The 16903-nt window shown below is 40.5% G+C and overlaps 1 protein-coding gene across 1 annotated transcript in view; it reads left to right on the forward strand.

Moving 5' to 3' along the window:
• Window positions 1–15774, forward strand: part of LOC139385833 (forkhead box O1 a) — a 121223-nt gene extending 105449 nt beyond the window's left edge. The window contains exons 2-4 of the mRNA XM_071131083.1: window positions 1966–2160; window positions 6217–6502; window positions 14542–15774. Coding sequence (XP_070987184.1) covers window positions 1966–2160; window positions 6217–6502; window positions 14542–15572 — 1512 coding nt within the window. The 3' untranslated portion in view covers window positions 15573–15774. The remainder of the gene's footprint in view (window positions 1–1965; window positions 2161–6216; window positions 6503–14541) is intronic.
• Window positions 15775–16903: the final 1129 nt, after the last annotated feature.

Genomic DNA, 16903 nt, shown 5'->3' on the forward strand with positions numbered 1-16903 from the left:
AATAGTACTGAGCTCACCGTGAGGCCATCTCCCTTTAATAGAATAGTACTGAGCTCACCGTGAAGCCATCTCCCTTTAATAGAATAGTACTGAGCTCACCGTGAGGCCATCTCCCTTTAATAGAATAGTACTGAGCTCACCGTGAGGCCGTCTCCCTTTAATAGAATAGTACTGAGCTCACCGTGAGGCCATCTCCCTTTAATAGAATAGAATAGTACTGAGCTCACCGTGAAGCCATCTCCCTTTAATAGAATAGTACTGAGCTCACCGTGAGGCCGTCTCCCTTTAATAGAATAGAATAGTACTGAGCTCACCGTGAGGCCATCTCCCTTTAATAGAATAGAATAGTACTGAGCTCACCGTGACGACGTCTCCCTTTTTGGAAGTGGGTTTTTTCTCTCTTCTTTTTGTGGAAAGCTCTGGACTCATCACAACCATTCTCACCCTTCTCCATCTCTCTCCCTCCTCTCACCCTTCTCCATCTCTCCATCTCTCTCCCTCCTCTCACGCTTCTCCATCTCTCTCCCTCCTCTCACCCTTCTCCATCTCTCCATCTCTCTCCCTCCTCTCCATCTCTCTCCCTCCTCTCATCCTTCTCCATCTCTCTCCCTCCTCTCGCCCTTCTCCCTCCTCTCACCCTTCTCCATCTCTCTATCTCTCTCCCTCCTCTCACGCTTCTCCATCTCTCTCCCTCCTCTCACCCTTCTCCATCTCTCCATCTCTCTCCCTCCTCTCCATCTCTCTCCCTCCTCTCATCCTTCTCCATCTCTCTCCCTCCTCTCACCCTTCTCCATCTCTCTCCCTCCTCTCCATCTCTCTCCCTCCTCTCACCCTTCTCCATCTCTCTCCCTCCTCTCACCCTTCTCCATATCTCTCCCTCCTCTCCATCTCTCTCCCTCCTCTCCATCTCTCTACCTCTCTCCATCTCTCTCCCTCCTCTCACCCTTCTCCATCCTCTGACCCTTCTCCATCTCTCTATCTCTCTCCCTCCTCTCACCCTTCTCCATCTCTCCATCTCTCTCCCTCCTCTCGCCCTTCTCCATCCTCTCACCCTTCTCCATCTCTCTATCTCTCTCCCTCCTCTCACCCTTCTCCATCTCTCTCCCTCCTCTCCATCTCTCTCCCTCCTCTCACCCTTCTCCATCTCTCTCCCTCCTCTCCATCTCTCTCCCTCCTCTCACCCTTCTCCATCTCTCTCCCTCCTCTCACCCTTCTCCATCTCTCTCCCTCCTCTCACCCTTCTCCATCTCTCTCCCTCCTCTCCATCTCTCTCCCTCCTCTCACCCTTCTCCATCTCTCTCCCTCCTCTCACCCTTCTCCATATCTCTCCCTCCTCTCCATCTCTCTCCCTCCTCTCCATCTCTCTACCTCTCTCCATCTCTCTCCCTCCTCTCACCCTTCTCCATCCTCTCACCCTTCTCCATCTCTCTATCTCTTTCCCTCCTCTCACCCTTCTCCATCTCTCTCCCTCCTCTCCATCTCTCTCCCTCCTCTCACCCTTCTCCATCTCTCTCCCTCCTCTCCATCTCTCTCCCTCCTCTCACCCTTCTCCATCTCTCTCCCTCCTCTCCATCTCTCTCCCTCCTCTCACCCTTCTCCATCTCTTTCCCTCCTCTCCATCTCTCCCTCCTCTCACCCTTCTCCATCTCTCTCCCTCCTCTCACCCTTCTCCATATCTCTCCCTCCTCTCCATCTCTCTCACCCTTCTCCATCTCTCTCCCTCCTCTCACCCTTCTCCATCTCTCTCCCTCCTCTCCATCTCTCTCCCTCCTCTCACCCTTCTCCATCTCTCTCCCTCCTCTCACCCTTCTCCATATCTCTCCCTCCTCTCCATCTCTCTCCCTCCTCTCCATCTCTCTCACCCTTCTCCATCTCTCTCCCTCCTCTCACCCTTCTCCATATCTCTCCCTCCTCTCCATCTTTCTCCCTCCTCTCCCTCCTCTCCATCTCTCTCCCTCTCTCCAGAACTCTATCCGGCACAACCTGTCCCTCCACAGTCGGTTCGTCCGTGTGCAGAACGAAGGGACAGGGAAGAGTTCCTGGTGGATGCTAAACCCTGAGGGAGGGAAGACTGGGAAGTCCCCTCGACGTAGAGCAGCCTCCATGGACAACAACAACAGCAAGTTCGCCAAGAGCAGAGGACGGGCTGCTAAGAAGAAGGTACAGAAATAAACTGTCGTTCAATGTCTTTATTATATTACCTACAGTATCTATACAGTAACTATATATATATAGTATCTATACAGTATCTATACAGTATCTATATCTATACAGTATCTATACAGTATCTATACAGTATCTATATCTATACAGTATCTATACAGTATCTATATCTATACAGTATCTATACAGTAACTATATATATACAGTATCTATACAGTATCTATACAGTATCTATATCTATACAGTATCTATACAGTAACTATATATATATATACAGTATCTATACAGTATCTATATCTATACAGTATCTATACAGTATCTATACAGTGTGTATATATCTATACAGTATCTATATCTATACATGATCTATATCTATACATTATATATATCTATACAGTATCTATACAGTATCTATACAGTAACTATATATATATACAGTATCTATACAGTATCTATATCTATACAGTATCTATACAGTATATATATCTATACAGTATATATATCTATACATGATCTATATCTATACAGTATCTATATCTATACAGTATCTATATCTATACAGTATCTATACAGTATCTAGACAGTATCTATACAGTATCTATACATTATCTATATATATACAGTATCTATACAGTATCTATACATTATCTATATCTATAAAGTATCTATACAGTTTCTATATCTATACATGATCTATATCTATACAGTATCTATACAGTAACTATATATATACAGTATCTATGCAGTATATATATCTATACAGTATCTATACAGTATCTATATCTATACAGTATCTATACAGTATCTATACAGTATCTATATCTATACAGTATCTATACAGTATCTATACAGTATCTACACAGTATCTATATCTATACAGTATTTATATATCTATACGGTATCTATACAGTATCTATATCTATACAGTATCTATACAGTATCTATATCTATACAGTATCTATATCTATACAGTATCTATATCTATACAGTATCTATACAGTATCTATACAGTATCTATATCTTTACAGTATTTATATATCTATACGGTATCTATACAGTATCTATATCTATACAGTATCTATACAGTATCTATACAGTATCTATATCTATACAGTATCTATACAGTATCTACACAGTATCTATATCTATACAGTATTTATATATCTATACTGTATCTATACAGTATCTATATCTATACAGTATCTATACAGTATCTATATCTATACAGTATCTATATCTATACAGTATCTATATCTATACAGTATCTATACAGTATCTATACAGTATCTATATCTTTACAGTATTTATATATCTATACGGTATCTATACAGTATCTATATCTATACGGTATCTATACAGTATCTATATCTATACAGTATCTATACAGTATCTATATCTATACAGTATCTATATCTATACAGTATCTATACAGTATCTATACAGTATCTATATCTTTACAGTATTTATATATCTATACGGTATCTATACAGTATCTATATCTATACAGTATCTATACAGTATCTATATCTATACGGTATCTTTACAGTATCTATATCTATACAGTATCTATACAGTATCTATATCTATACGGTATCTATACAGTATCTATATCTATACAGTATCTATATCTATACAGTATCTATACAGTATCTATACAGTATCTACACAGTATCTATATCTATACAGTATTTATATATCTATACGGTATCTATACAGTATCTATATCTATACAGTATCTATACAGTATCTATATCTATACAGTATCTATATCTATACAGTATCTATATCTATACAGTATCTATACAGTATCTATACAGTATCTATATCTTTACAGTATTTATATATCTATACGGTATCTATACAGTATCTATATCTATACAGTATCTATACAGTATCTATATCTATACGGTATCTTTACAGTATCTATATCTATACAGTATCTATACAGTATCTATATCTATACGGTATCTATACAGTATCTATATCTATACAGTATCTATACAGTACCTATACAGTATATACAGTATCTATAGGCAGGACCATGAGTTTTTCCTGACGAGGCCAGGTCTCTTGAGAGGGCCTTAATGATTTGATACCTACAGTTGAAGTCGGAAGTGTATGTTCATTTAAGTTGGAGTCATTAAAACTTGTTTATCAGCCACTCCACAAATGTCTTGTTAACAAACTATAGTTTTGGCAAGTCGGTTAGGACATCTATTTTGTTCATGACACAAGTAACTTTTCCAACAATTGTTTACAGACAGATTATTTCACTTATAATTCACTGTATCACAATTCCAGTGGGTCAGAAGTTTACATACATTAAGTTGACTGTGCCTTTAAAAACTTGGAAAATTCCAGAACATGATGTCATGGTTTTAGAAGCTTCTGATAGGCTCGTTGACGTCATTTGAGTCTATTGTAGGTTTGTACCTGTGGATGTATTTCAAGGCCTGCCTTCAAACTCAGTGCCTCTTTGCTTGACATCATGGGAAAATCAAAAGATATCAGCCAAGACCTCAGAAAAAACATTGTAGACATCCACAAGTCTGGTTTATCCTTGGGAGCAATTCCCGAACACCTGGAGGTACCACGTCCATCTGTACAAACAATAGTATATGCGAGTATAAACACCATGGGACCACGCAGCCGTCATACGCGTTCTGTCTCCTAGAGATGAACGTACTTTGGTGCGAGAAGTGCAAATCAATCCCAGAACAACAGCAAAGGACCTTGTGAAGATGCTGGGGGAAACAGGTACAGAAGTATCTATATCCACAGTAAAACGAGTCCTATATCGACATAACCTGAAAAGCCGCTCAGCAAGGAAGAAGCCACTCCTACAAAACCGCCATAAAAAGGCCAGACTACGGCTTTGTCCCCAACTGCACATGGGGACAAAGATCATACTTTTTGGAGAAATGTCCTCTGGTCTGATGAAACAAAAATAGAACTGTTTGGCCATAATGACCATTGTTATGCTTTGGAGGAAAAAGGGGGAGGCTTGCAAGCCGAAGAACACCATCCCAACCGTGAAGCACGGGGGTGGCAGCATCATGTTGTGAGGGTTCTTTGCTGCAGGAGGGACTCGTGCACATCACAATAGAGATGGCATCATGAGGCAGGAAAATTATATGGATATATTGAAGCAACATCTCAAGACATCAGTCAGGAAGTTAAAGCTTGGTCGCAAATGGGTCTTCCAAATGGACACTGACCCCAAGCATACTTCCAAGTTGGGGCAAAATGGCTTAAGGACAACAAAGTCAAGGTATTGGAGTGGCCAAAGCCCTGACCTCAGTCCTATAGAAAATGTGTTGGCATACCTGAAAAAGCATGTGCGCGCAAAGAGGCCTACAAACCTGACTCAGTTACACCAGCTCTGTCAGGAGGAATGGGCCAAAATTCACCCCACTTATTGTGGGAAGCTTGTGGAAGGCTACTTGAAACATTTGACCCAAGTTAAACAATTTAAAGGCAATGCCACCAAATACTAATTGAGTGTATGTAAACTTCTGACCCACTGGGAATGTGATAAAAGAAATAAAAGCTGAAATAAATCATTTTCTCTATTATTATTCTGACATTTCACATTCTTAAAATAAAGTGGTGATCCTAACTGACCTAAGACAGGGAATTTTTACTAGGATTAAATGTCAGGAATTGTGAAAACTGAGTTTAAATGTATTTGGCTAAGGTATATGTATACTTCCGACTTCAACTGTAGATATATCCTTCATCTCTGTTATCCTCTCATCTCTCTCCTCTTTCCCCTCTCTCTCCTCTCCTCTTTCCCCTCTCTCATCTCTCCTCACCTCACTTCTCTCCTGTCCTCACTCCTCTCTCTCGCTCCTCTCCTCTTTCCCCTCTCTCTCCTCTCCTATCTCTCCCATCTCCCATCTCTCCTCACCTCACTTCTCTCCTGTCCTCACTCTTCTCTCTCTTCTCCTCTTTCCCCTCTCTCATCTCTCCTCTTTCCCCTCTCTCATCTCTCCCATCTCTCCTCACCTCACCTCACTCCTCTCCTCTCTCCCTCTCCTCTCTCTCCTCTAGTTGTCTCTCCAGGGTGGTCCTGACGGGGGAGCAGACAGCCTCGGGGGAGGCACCTACTCCAAGTGGCCCGGCAGCCCCAACTCCCACAGCAACGATGACTTTGATGCATGGAGCGGTTTCCGGCCGCGCACCTCCTCCAACGCCAGCACACTCAGCGGACGCCTCTCGCCCTTCACGCCCGAGGACGACCTCGGAGACGGGGACGTGCACATGGGCTACCCAGGATCCTCCGGGGCCAAGATGGCGAACACATTGCCCAGCCTGTCAGAGATGGCGAGTTCTCTAGGTCAGTAAACCAGATAGAAACTACATAAGGACATTTCCTCAAGAACATGTGCTTGCTAGTGTAGTGTTAGTGTAGTGTAGTGTAGTGTTAGTGTAGTGTTAGTGTAGTGTAGTGTAGTGTAGTTTTAGTGTAAGGTTTGTGTGGTGTAGTGGTAGTGTGGTGTTAGTGTAGTTGTAGTGTAGTGTAGTGTTAGCGTAGTGTAGTGTAGTGTAGTGTTAGTTCTAGTGTTAGTGTAGTGTAGTGTTAGTGTAGTGTAGTGTTAGTGTAGTGTTAGTTATAGTGTTAGTGTAGTGTCATAGTGTAGTGTAGTGTAGTGTTAGTGTAGTGTTAGTTATAGTGTTAGTGTAGTGTAGTGTTAGTGTGGTGTAGTGTACTGTTTAGTGTAGTGTAGTGGTAGTGTAGTATAGTGTTAGTTCTAGTGTTAGTGTTGTGTTAGTGTAGTGTTAGCGTAGTGTTAGTGTAGTGTTAGTGTAGTGTAGTGTTAGCGTAGTGTTAGTGTAGTGTAGTGGTAGTGTAGTGTTAGTGTAGTGTAGTGTAGTGTTAGTGTTAGTGTAGTGTAGTGTTAGTGTAGTTTTAGTGTAGTGTAGTGTTAGCGTAGTGTTAGCGTAGTGTAGTGTTAGTGTAGTGTTAGTGTAGTGTTAGTGTAGTGTAGTGTTAGTGTAGTGTTAGTGTAGTGTAGTGTAGTGTTAGTGTAGTGTTAGAGTAGTGTAGTGTTAGCGTAGTGTTAGTGTAGTGTTAGTGTAGTGTTATTGTAGTGTAGTGTTAGTTTAGTGTAGTGTAGTGTTAGTTCTAGTGTTAGTGTTAGTTCTAGTGTAGTGTTATTGTAGTGTTAGTGTTAGTTCTAGTGTAGTGTTATTGTAGTGTAGTGTTAGTGTAGTGGTAGTGTAGTGGTAGTTCTAGTGTTAGTGTTAGTTCTAGTGTAGTGTTATTGTAGTGTAGTGTAGTGGTAGTGTAGTGGTAGTGTAGTGTTAGTTATAGTGTTAGTGTTAGTTCTAGTGTTAGTTCTAGTGTTAGTGTTAGTGTAGTGTTCGTTCTAGTGTTAGTGTAGTGTTAGTTCTAGTGTAGTGTAGTGTTAGTTCTAGTGTTAGTGTAGTGTTAGTGTATTGTAGTGTTAGTTCTAGTGTAGTGTTAGTGTAGTGTAGTTTTAGTTCTAGTGTTAGTGTAGTGTTAGTGTAGTGTTAGTTCTAGTGTAGTGTAGTGTTAGTTCTAGTGTAGTGTTAGTGTAGTGTTAGTTCTAGTGTTAGTGTTAGCTCTAGTGTAGTGTAGTGTTAGTTCTAGTGTTAGTGTTAGTGTAGTGTTAGTTATAGTGTTAGTGTTAGTGTAGTGTAGTGTTAGTTCTAGTGTAGTGTTAGTTCTAGTGTTAGTGTTAGTGTTAGTGTAGTGTAGTGTTAGTTATAGTGTAGTGTTAGTGTAGTGTAGTGTTAGTTCTAGTGTAGTGTTAGTGTAGTGTTAGTTCTAGTGTTATTGTAGTGTTAGTGTAGTGTAGTGTAGTGTTAGTTCTAGTGTAGTGTAGTGTTAGTGTAGTGTTAGTTCTAGTGTAGTGTTAGTGTAGTGTAGTGTTAGTTCTAGTGTTAGTGTAGTGTTAGTTCTAGTGTTAGTGTAGTGTTAGTGTAGTGTTAGTGTAGTGTTAGTGTTAGTTCTAGTGTTAGTGTAGTGTTAGTGTTAGTGTAGTGTTAATGTAGTGTTAGTGTTAGTTCTAGTGTTAGTGTAGTGTTAGTGTTAGTTATAGTGTTAGTGTAGTGTTAGTTCTAGTGTAGTGTAGTGTTAGTGTAGTGCTAGTTCTAGTGTAGTGTTAGTTCTAGTGTTAGTGTAGTGTTAGTTCTAGTGTAGTGTTAATTCTAATGTAGTGTTAGTTCTAGTGTTAGTGTTGTGTTAGTGTAGTGTTAGTTCTAGTGTAGTGTTAGTTCTAGTGTAGTGGTAGTTCTAGTGTTAGTGTTAGTTCTAGTGTAGTGTTATTGTAGTGTAGTGTAGTGGTAGTGTAGTGGTAGTGTAGTGTTAGTTATAGTGTTAGTGTTAGTTCTAGTGTTAGTTCTAGTGTTAGTGTTAGTGTAGTGTTCGTTCTAGTGTTAGTGTAGTGTTAGTTCTAGTGTAGTGTAGTGTTAGTTCTAGTGTTAGTGTTAGTGTAGTGTTAGTGTATTGTAGTGTTAGTTCTAGTGTAGTGTTAGTGTAGTGTAGTTTTAGTTCTAGTGTTAGTGTAGTGTTAGTGTAGTGTTAGTTCTAGTGTAGTGTAGTGTTAGTTCTAGTGTAGTGTTAGTGTAGTGTTAGTTCTAGTGTTAGTGTTAGCTCTAGTGTAGTGTAGTGTTAGTTCTAGTGTTAGTGTTAGTGTAGTGTTAGTTATAGTGTTAGTGTTAGTGTAGTGTAGTGTTAGTTCTAGTGTAGTGTTAGTGTAGTGTTAGTTCTAGTGTTAGTGTTAGTGTTAGTGTAGTGTAGTGTTAGTTATAGTGTAGTGTTAGTGTAGTGTAGTGTTAGTTCTAGTGTAGTGTTAGTGTAGTGTTAGTTCTAGTGTTATTGTAGTGTTAGTGTAGTGTAGTGTAGTGTTAGTTCTAGTGTAGTGTAGTGTTAGTGTAGTGTTAGTTCTAGTGTAGTGTTAGTGTAGTGTAGTGTTAGTTCTAGTGTTAGTGTAGTGTTAGTTCTAGTGTTAGTGTAGTGTTAGTGTAGTGTTAGTGTAGTGTTAGTGTTAGTTCTAGTGTTAGTGTAGTGTTAGTGTTAGTGTAGTGTTAATGTAGTGTTAGTGTTAGTTCTAGTGTTAGTGTAGTGTTAGTGTTAGTTATAGTGTTAGTGTAGTGTTAGTTCTAGTGTAGTGTAGTGTTAGTGTAGTGCTAGTTCTAGTGTAGTGTTTGTTCTAGTGTTAGTGTAGTGTTAGTTCTAGTGTAGTGTTAATTCTAATGTAGTGTTAGTTCTAGTGTAGTGTTAGTTATAGTGTTAGTTCTAGTGTAGTGTTAGTTCTAGTGTTAATGTAGTGTTAGCATAGTGTAGTGTTAGTGTGGTGTAGTGTAGTGTTACTGTTAGTGTAGTGGTAGTGTAGTGTTACTTTTAGATTCGGTGTAGTGTAGTGGTAGTGTAGTGTTAGTGTAGTGTAGTGTTGGTGTCATTGTAGTGTAGTGTTAGTGTAGTGTAGTGGAGTGTTAGTGTAGTGTAGTGTTAGTGTATTGTTAGTGTAGTGTAGTGGTAGTGTAGTGTTAGTGTAGTGTTAGTGTAGTGTAGTGTTAGTGTAGTGTTAGTGTCGGTGTAGTATTAGTGTAGTGTAGTGTTAGTGTAGTGTAGTGTTAATGTAATGTTAGTGTAGTGGTGTGTCATAGTGTAGTGGTAGTATAGTGGTAGTGTTAGTGTAGTGTTAGTGTAGTGTTAGTGTTGGTGTAGTGTTAGTGTAGTGTTAGTGTAGTGGTAGTGTAGTATAGTGTAGTGTTAGTGTAGTGTTAGTGTGAGTGTAGTGTTAGTGTAGTGGTGTGTCATAGTGCAGTGGTAGTATAGTGTTAGTGTAGTGTTAATGATAGTGTCGTGTTAGTGTAGTGGTAGTGTAGTGTTAGTGTAGTTGTTGTGTAGTGTTAGTGTAGTGTTAGTGTAGTGGTAGTGTAGTGTTAGTGTAGTGTTAGTTATAGTGTTAGTGTTAATGTAGTTTAGTGTCATAGTGTAGTGTAGTGTAGTGGTAGTGTTAGTGTAGTGTAATGTTAGTGTAGTGTAATGTTATTGTATTGTTAGTGTTAATGTAGTGTAGTGTAGTGTTAATTGTTAATGTAGTGTAGTGTAGTGTTAGTGTAGTGTAGTGTTAGTTATAGTGTTAGTGTTAATGTAGTGTAGTGTTAGTGTTAGTGTAGTGTAGTGTAGTGTTAGTGTTAGTGTAGTGTAGTGTTAGTTATAGTGTTAGTGTTAATGTAGTGTAGTGTCATAGTGTAGTGTTAGTGTAGTGTAGTGGTAGTGTTAGTGTAGTGTAGTGTTAGTTATAGTGTTAGTGTTAATGTATTGTAGTATCATAGTGTAGTGTTAGTGTAGTGTAGTGTTAGTTATAGTGTTAGTGTAGTGTAGTGTTAGTTATAGTGTTTGTGTTAATGTATTGTAGTATCATAGTGTAGTGTTAGTGTAGTGTAGTGTTAGTTATAGTGTTAGTGTAGTGTAGTGGTAGTGTTAGTGTAGTGTAGTGTTAGTTATAGTGTTAGTGTTAATCTATTGTAGTATCATAGTGTAGTGTTAGTGTAGTGTAGTGTTAGTTATAGTGTTAGTGTAGTGTAGTGTTAGTTATAGTGTTAATGTAGTGTAGTGTTAGTTATAGTGTTAGTGTTTGTGTAGTGTTTGTTCTAGTGTAGTGTTAGTTCTAGTGTTAGTGTAGTGTTAGTTCTAGTGTAGTGTTAGTTCTAGTGTAGTGTTAATTCTAGTGTAGTGTTAGTTCTAATGTTAGTGTTGTGTTAGTGTAGTGTTAGTTCTAGTGTAGTGTTAGTTCTAGTGTAGTGTTTGTTCTAGTGTTAGTGTAGTGTTAGCGTAGTGTAGTGTTAGTGTGGTGTAGTGTAGTGTTACGGTTAGTGTAGTGGTAGTATAGTGTTACTTTTAGAGTCGGTGTAGTGTAGTGTTAGTGTAGTGTAGTGTTGGTGTCATTGTAGTGTAGTGTTAGTGTAGTGTTAGTGTATTGTTAGTGTAGTGTAGTATAGTGTTAGTGTAGTGTAGTGGTAGTGTAGTGGTAGTGTAGTGTTAGTTATAGTGTTAATGTTAATGTAGTGTAGTGTTAGTGTAGTGTAGTGGTAGTGTAGTGTTAGTGTAGTGTAGTGTTAGTGTAGTGTAGTGTTAGTGTAGTGTTATTGTCAGTGTAGTATTAGTGTAGTGTAGTGTTAGTGTAGTGTAGTGTTAATGTGGTGTTAGTGTAGTGGTGTGTCATAGTGTAGTGGTAGTGTAGTGGTAGTGTTAGTGTAGTGTTAGTGTTGGTTTAGTGTTAGTGTAGTGTTAGTGTAGTGGTAGTGTAGTGTAGTGTCATAGTGTAGTGTTAGTGTAGTGTTAGTGTGAGTGTAGTGTTAGTGTAGTGGTGTGTCATAGTGCAGTGGTAGTATAGTGTTTGTGTAGTGTTAATGATAGTGTCGTGTTAGTGTAGTGGTAGTGTAGTGTTAGTGTAGTTGTTGTGTAGTGTTAGTGTAGTGTTAGTGTAGTGGTAGTGTAGTGTAGTGTTAGTGTTAGTGTAGTGTTAGTTATAGTGTTAGTGTTAATGTAGTGTAGTGTCATAGTGTAGTGTAGTGTAGTGTAGTGGTAGTGTTAGTGTAGTGTAATGTTAGTGTAGTGTAATGTTAGTGTAGTGTTAGTGTTAATGTAGTGTAGTGTAGTGTTAATTGTTAATGTAGTGTAGTGTAGTGTTAGTGTAGTGTAGTGTTAGTTATAGTGTTAGTGTTAATGTAGTGTAGTGTCATAGTGTTAGTGTAGTTTAGTGTAGTGTTAGTGTTAGTGTAGTGTTAGTTATAGTGTTAGTGTTAATGTAGTGTAGTGTCATAGTGTAGTGTTAGTGTAGTGTAGTGTAGTGGTAGTGTTAGTGTAGTGTAGTGTTAGTTATAGTGTTAGTGTTAATGTATTGTAGTTTCATAGTGTAGTGTTAGTGTAGTGTAGTGTTAGTTATAGTGTTAATGTAGTGTAGTGTTTGTTCTAGTGTAGTGTTAGTTCTAGTGTTAGTGTAGTGTTAGTGTAGTGTTAGTTCTAGTGTAGTGTTAGTTCTAGTGTAGTGTTAATTCTAGTGTAGTGTTAGTTCTAGTGTTAGTGTTGTGTTAGTGTAGTGTTAGTTCTAGTGTAGTGTTAGTTCTAGTGTAGTGTTAGTTCTAGTGTAGTGTTAGTTCTAGTGTAGTGTTAGTTCTAGTGTTAGTGTAGTGTTAGTGTAGTGTAGTGTTAGTGTGGTGTAGTGTAGTGTTACTGTTAGTGTAGTGGTAGTGTAGTGTTACTTTTAGAGTCGGTGTAGTGTAGTGTAGTGTTGGTGTCATTGTAGTGTAGTGTTAGTGTAGTGTTAGTGTATTGTTAGTGTAGTGTAGTGTAGTGTAGTGTAGTGTAGTGTTAGTGTAGTGTAGTGGTAGTGTAGTGTTAGTTATAGTGTTAATGTTAATGTAGCGTAGTGTTAGTGTAGTGTAGTGGTAGTGTAGTGTTAGTGTAGTGTTAGTGTAGTGTAGGGTTAGTGTAGTGTAGTGTTAGTGTAGTGTTAGTGTCGGTGTAGTATTAGTGTAGTGTAGTGTTAGTGTAGTGTAGTGTTAATGTAGTGTTAGTGTAGTGGTGTGTCATAGTGTAGTGGTAGTGTAGTGGTAGTGTTAGTGTAGTGTTAGTGTAGTGTTAGTGTTGGTTTAGTGTTAGTGTAGTGTTAGTGTAGTGGTAGTGTAGTGTAGTGTTATAGTGTAGTGTTAGTGTAGTGTTAGTGTGAGTGTAGTGTTAGTGTAGTGGTGTGTCATTTTGCAGTGGTAGTATAGTGTTAGTGTAGTGTTAATGATAGTGTCGTGTTAGTGTAGTGGTAGTGTAGTGTTAGTGTAGTTGTTGTGTAGTGTTAGTGTAGTGTTAGTGTAGTGGTAGTGTAGTGTAGTGTTAGTGTTAGTGTAGTGTTAGTTATAGTGTTAGTGTTAATGTAGTGTAGTGTCATAGTGTAGTGTAGTGGTAGTGTTAGTGTAGTGTAATGTTGGTGTAGTGTAATGTTAGTGTAGTGTTAGTGTTAATGTAGTGTAGTGTTAATTGTTAGTGTAGTGTAGTGTTAGTTATAGTGTTAGTGTTAATGTAGTGTAGTGTCATAGTGTTAGTGTAGTGTAGTGTAGTGTTAGTTATAGTGTTAGTGTTAATGTAGTGTAGTGGTAGTGTTAGTGTAGTGTAGTGTTAGTTACAGTGTTAGTGTTAATGTATTGTAGTATCATAGTGTAGTGTTAGTTATAGATTTAGTGTAGTGTAGTGTTAGTTATAGTGTTAGTGTTAATGTAGTGTAGTGTTAGTGTAGTGTAGTGTTAGTTATAGTGTTAGTGTAGTGTAGTGTTAGTTATAGTGTTTGTGTTAATGTATTGTAGTGTCATAGTGTAGTGTTAGTGTAATGTAGTGTTAGTTATAGTGTTAGTGTAGTGTAGTGTAGTGGTAGTGTTAGTGTAGTGTAGTGTTAGTTATAGTGTTAGTGTTAATCTATTGTAGTATCAAAATGTAGTGTTAGTGTAGTGTTAGTTATAGTGTTAGTGTAGTGTAGTGTTAGTTATAGTGTTAATGTAGTGTAGTGTTAGTTATAGTGTTAGTGTAGTGTAGTGTTAGTTATAGTGTTAGTGTTAATGTAGTGTAGTGTAGTGTAGTGTTAGTTATAGTGTTAGTGTAGGATAGTATTAGTTATAGTGTTAGTGTAGTGTAGTGTTAGTTATAGTGTTAGTGTTAATGTATTGTAGTATCATAGTGTAGTGTTAGTGTAGTGCAGTGTAGTGTTAGTGTAGTGTAGTGTTAGTGTAGTGTAGTGTAGTGTAATGTAGTGTTAGTGTTAGTGTAGTGTAGTGTTAGTTATAGTGTTAGTGTTAATGTAGTGTAGTGTTAGTGTAGTGTAGTGTAGTGTTAGTGTAGTGTAGTGCAGTTTAGTGTAGTGTTAGTGTAGTGTAGTGTAGTGTAGTGTTAGTGTTAGTGTAGTGTTAGTGTAGTGTTAGTGTTAATGTAGTGTAGTGTAGTGCTAGTGTAGTGTTAGTGTAGTGTTAGTGTAGTGTAGTGTAGTGTAGTGTTAGTGTTAATGTAGTGTAGTGTAGTGTAGTGTAGTGTTAGTGTTAGTGTAGTGTAGTGTTAGTGTTGGTGTAGTGTAGTGTAGTGTAGTGTAGTGTTAGTGTAGTGTAGTGTTAGTGTAGTGTAGTGTTAATGTAGTGTAGTGTCAGTGTAGTGTTAGTGTTAATGTAGTGTAGTGTAGTGTTAGTTTTAGTGTAGTGTAGTGTTAGTGTAGTGTAGTGTAGTGTAATGCTAGTGGTAGCCTGGAGATGTTTATGGCATGGTTTAGTTCAGTAGTACTGTTTGTGGTAGGTCTGAGAAACAAAATGCTGAATATATTTATCTCTTTATTCAATGTCCTCATTATTTTCTTCCGTGTTCCCTAGGCCACCACCACCACAGCTCAGAGAACGTTATGGAGAACCTTCTGGATAACCTGAACCTCCTCTCTCCCAAGAACACCCAGGTGGGAGGAGGAGGGGGTGTGGGGCAGGGGTCATCCCAGAACTCCCCTTCCCCCCTAATGCAGGCCAGCCCCGGGTCAGGGGTGGGCTACCCTTCCTACTCCTCTCCCTCCATGGTCCCCCAGCAACAACCCCAGCAGCAGCAGGACTACCGCAAGTGTCGGTACAGCCAGGCAAGGATGAATGCTCTCTCCCCCATGTCTCCCAACCCCATGCAAACCCTGGGGGACATCAAGTCCAGCTTCAGCCCCTCGTCTCTGAGTCAATATAACTGTCCTGCTGGCCTCCTCAAGGAGCTCCTGACCTCAGACTCTGACCCCCGCGGGGACATGATGCCCTCGGTCGACACGGTGGTCTCTCAGTCTAGCGCCGGACGAAGCAGCGTACTACCTTCGTATAATGCCTCTCAGCACGGAGGAGGAGGAGGAAGAGGGGGGAGTCTACACCCCCACCCACACTCTCACCCTCACCCCCACGGCCTCCCCCATCCCCAAACCCACCCTCACCCTCACCTCCACAACCAAACCCCACCCACTTCTGTCTCGTCCATGAACAGCTGCAACCTGATGTCTCTGAGCAGTTTGAGCCACAGTGGTGGAGGGGGTAACGGAACCCGCCTGGGGGTTAAGAACCCCATGCAGGTGCCCTACGGTCTCTCTACCCATGTTGGACCAGGTGGGATGCCCGGTGGGTTCTGCCCCATCAACACTAACGGATATGGGCGTCCCGGCCTGGGTCTACCCCCCGCCCCCCACCACCACCACCTGGAGAAACTGCCCAGCGATCTGGACGACATGTCCATTGAGAGGTTCGAGTGTGATATGGAATCCATCCTTCATGACACCCTGATGGACGGAGACCCGCTGGACTTCAACTTTGAACCCATGGTGACCTCGCAGGGGTTCACGACCCATGGGGTCAAGACGACCACGCATGGCTGGGTGTCGGGGTAGAGGACGGATGGACATACACTCTCTTACACACATACACGATGGAAGGACACGTGGACTGACGGACACGCACACACACACACACACACACACACACACACACACACACACACACACACACTCTCTCTAACACACACACACTCTCTCTAACACACACACACACACACTCTCTCTAACACACACACACACACACTCTCTCAAACACACACACACACACACTCTCTCTCTAACACACACACACACACACACACACACACACACACACACACACACACACACACACACACACACACACTCTCTCTCTACCACACAAACACACAACTGCTTGGTGTCTGGGTAGAGAACAGACAAACGATCGCACACACACACACACACACACACACACACACACACACACACACACACACACACACACACAGAGGATCCTCTCTGACCATCTTTCCTTCCATCTGGTCCACCAGCTGACTTCCTCTTCATGTTGCTTTTTATTACAGGGTCATAAACACTTAAAGCATCTCAGAATCACCATGGAAACTAACTGGCATAGCAAACCCCCCCCCCCCTCACCCTCCGTCCTACTAACGGTGCCCTAGTCAGTGACATGCATCATCTTCATCACCATCATCATTGTCATCATTATCATCGCCGTCGTCCTCATCATCGTCATCACAGATATTATGGTCACAAAAGACTTCCTCTCTGGTCGAAGCAGTCAGACAGTCAGTCAGACACAGACAGACATACAGTCAGTCAGACACAGACAGTCAGACAGTCAGACATACATACAGACAGTCAGACAGACAGTCAGACAGTCAGACAGACAGGACTGTGACTCACCAACCATCCTCTACCAATAAGAACCTTTTAGTTCATGTAAAGAAGCTAACTTCTGATCTGCTTTAGATGAAAACTCTTTCTCCCTCTGATGTAGATTCTGGTCCATGCAGACAGACAGACAGACAGACAGACAGACAGTCACACAGTCAGACAGGCAGGCAGACAGACAGACAGACAGACAGACAGACAGACAGACACACAGTCAGTCAGACAGACAGTCAGACGGACAGTCACACAGTCAGACAGACAGACAGTCACACAGTCAGACAGTCACACAGTCAGACAGTCACACAGTCACACAGTCACACAGCCAGACAGCCAGACAGACAGTCAGACAGACACACAGACAGACAGACAGACAGTCAGACAGACAGACAGACAGACAGACAGACAGACAGACAGTCACACAGTCAGACAGACAGACAGACAGACAGTCACACAGTCAGACAGACACACAGACAGACAGACAGTCAGACAGACAGTCACACAGTCAGACA

The sequence above is a fragment of the Oncorhynchus clarkii genome, chromosome 27 (assembly GCF_045791955.1).
Source record: "Oncorhynchus clarkii lewisi isolate Uvic-CL-2024 chromosome 27, UVic_Ocla_1.0, whole genome shotgun sequence".
NCBI classification, from domain to species: Eukaryota; Metazoa; Chordata; class Actinopteri; order Salmoniformes; family Salmonidae; genus Oncorhynchus; species Oncorhynchus clarkii.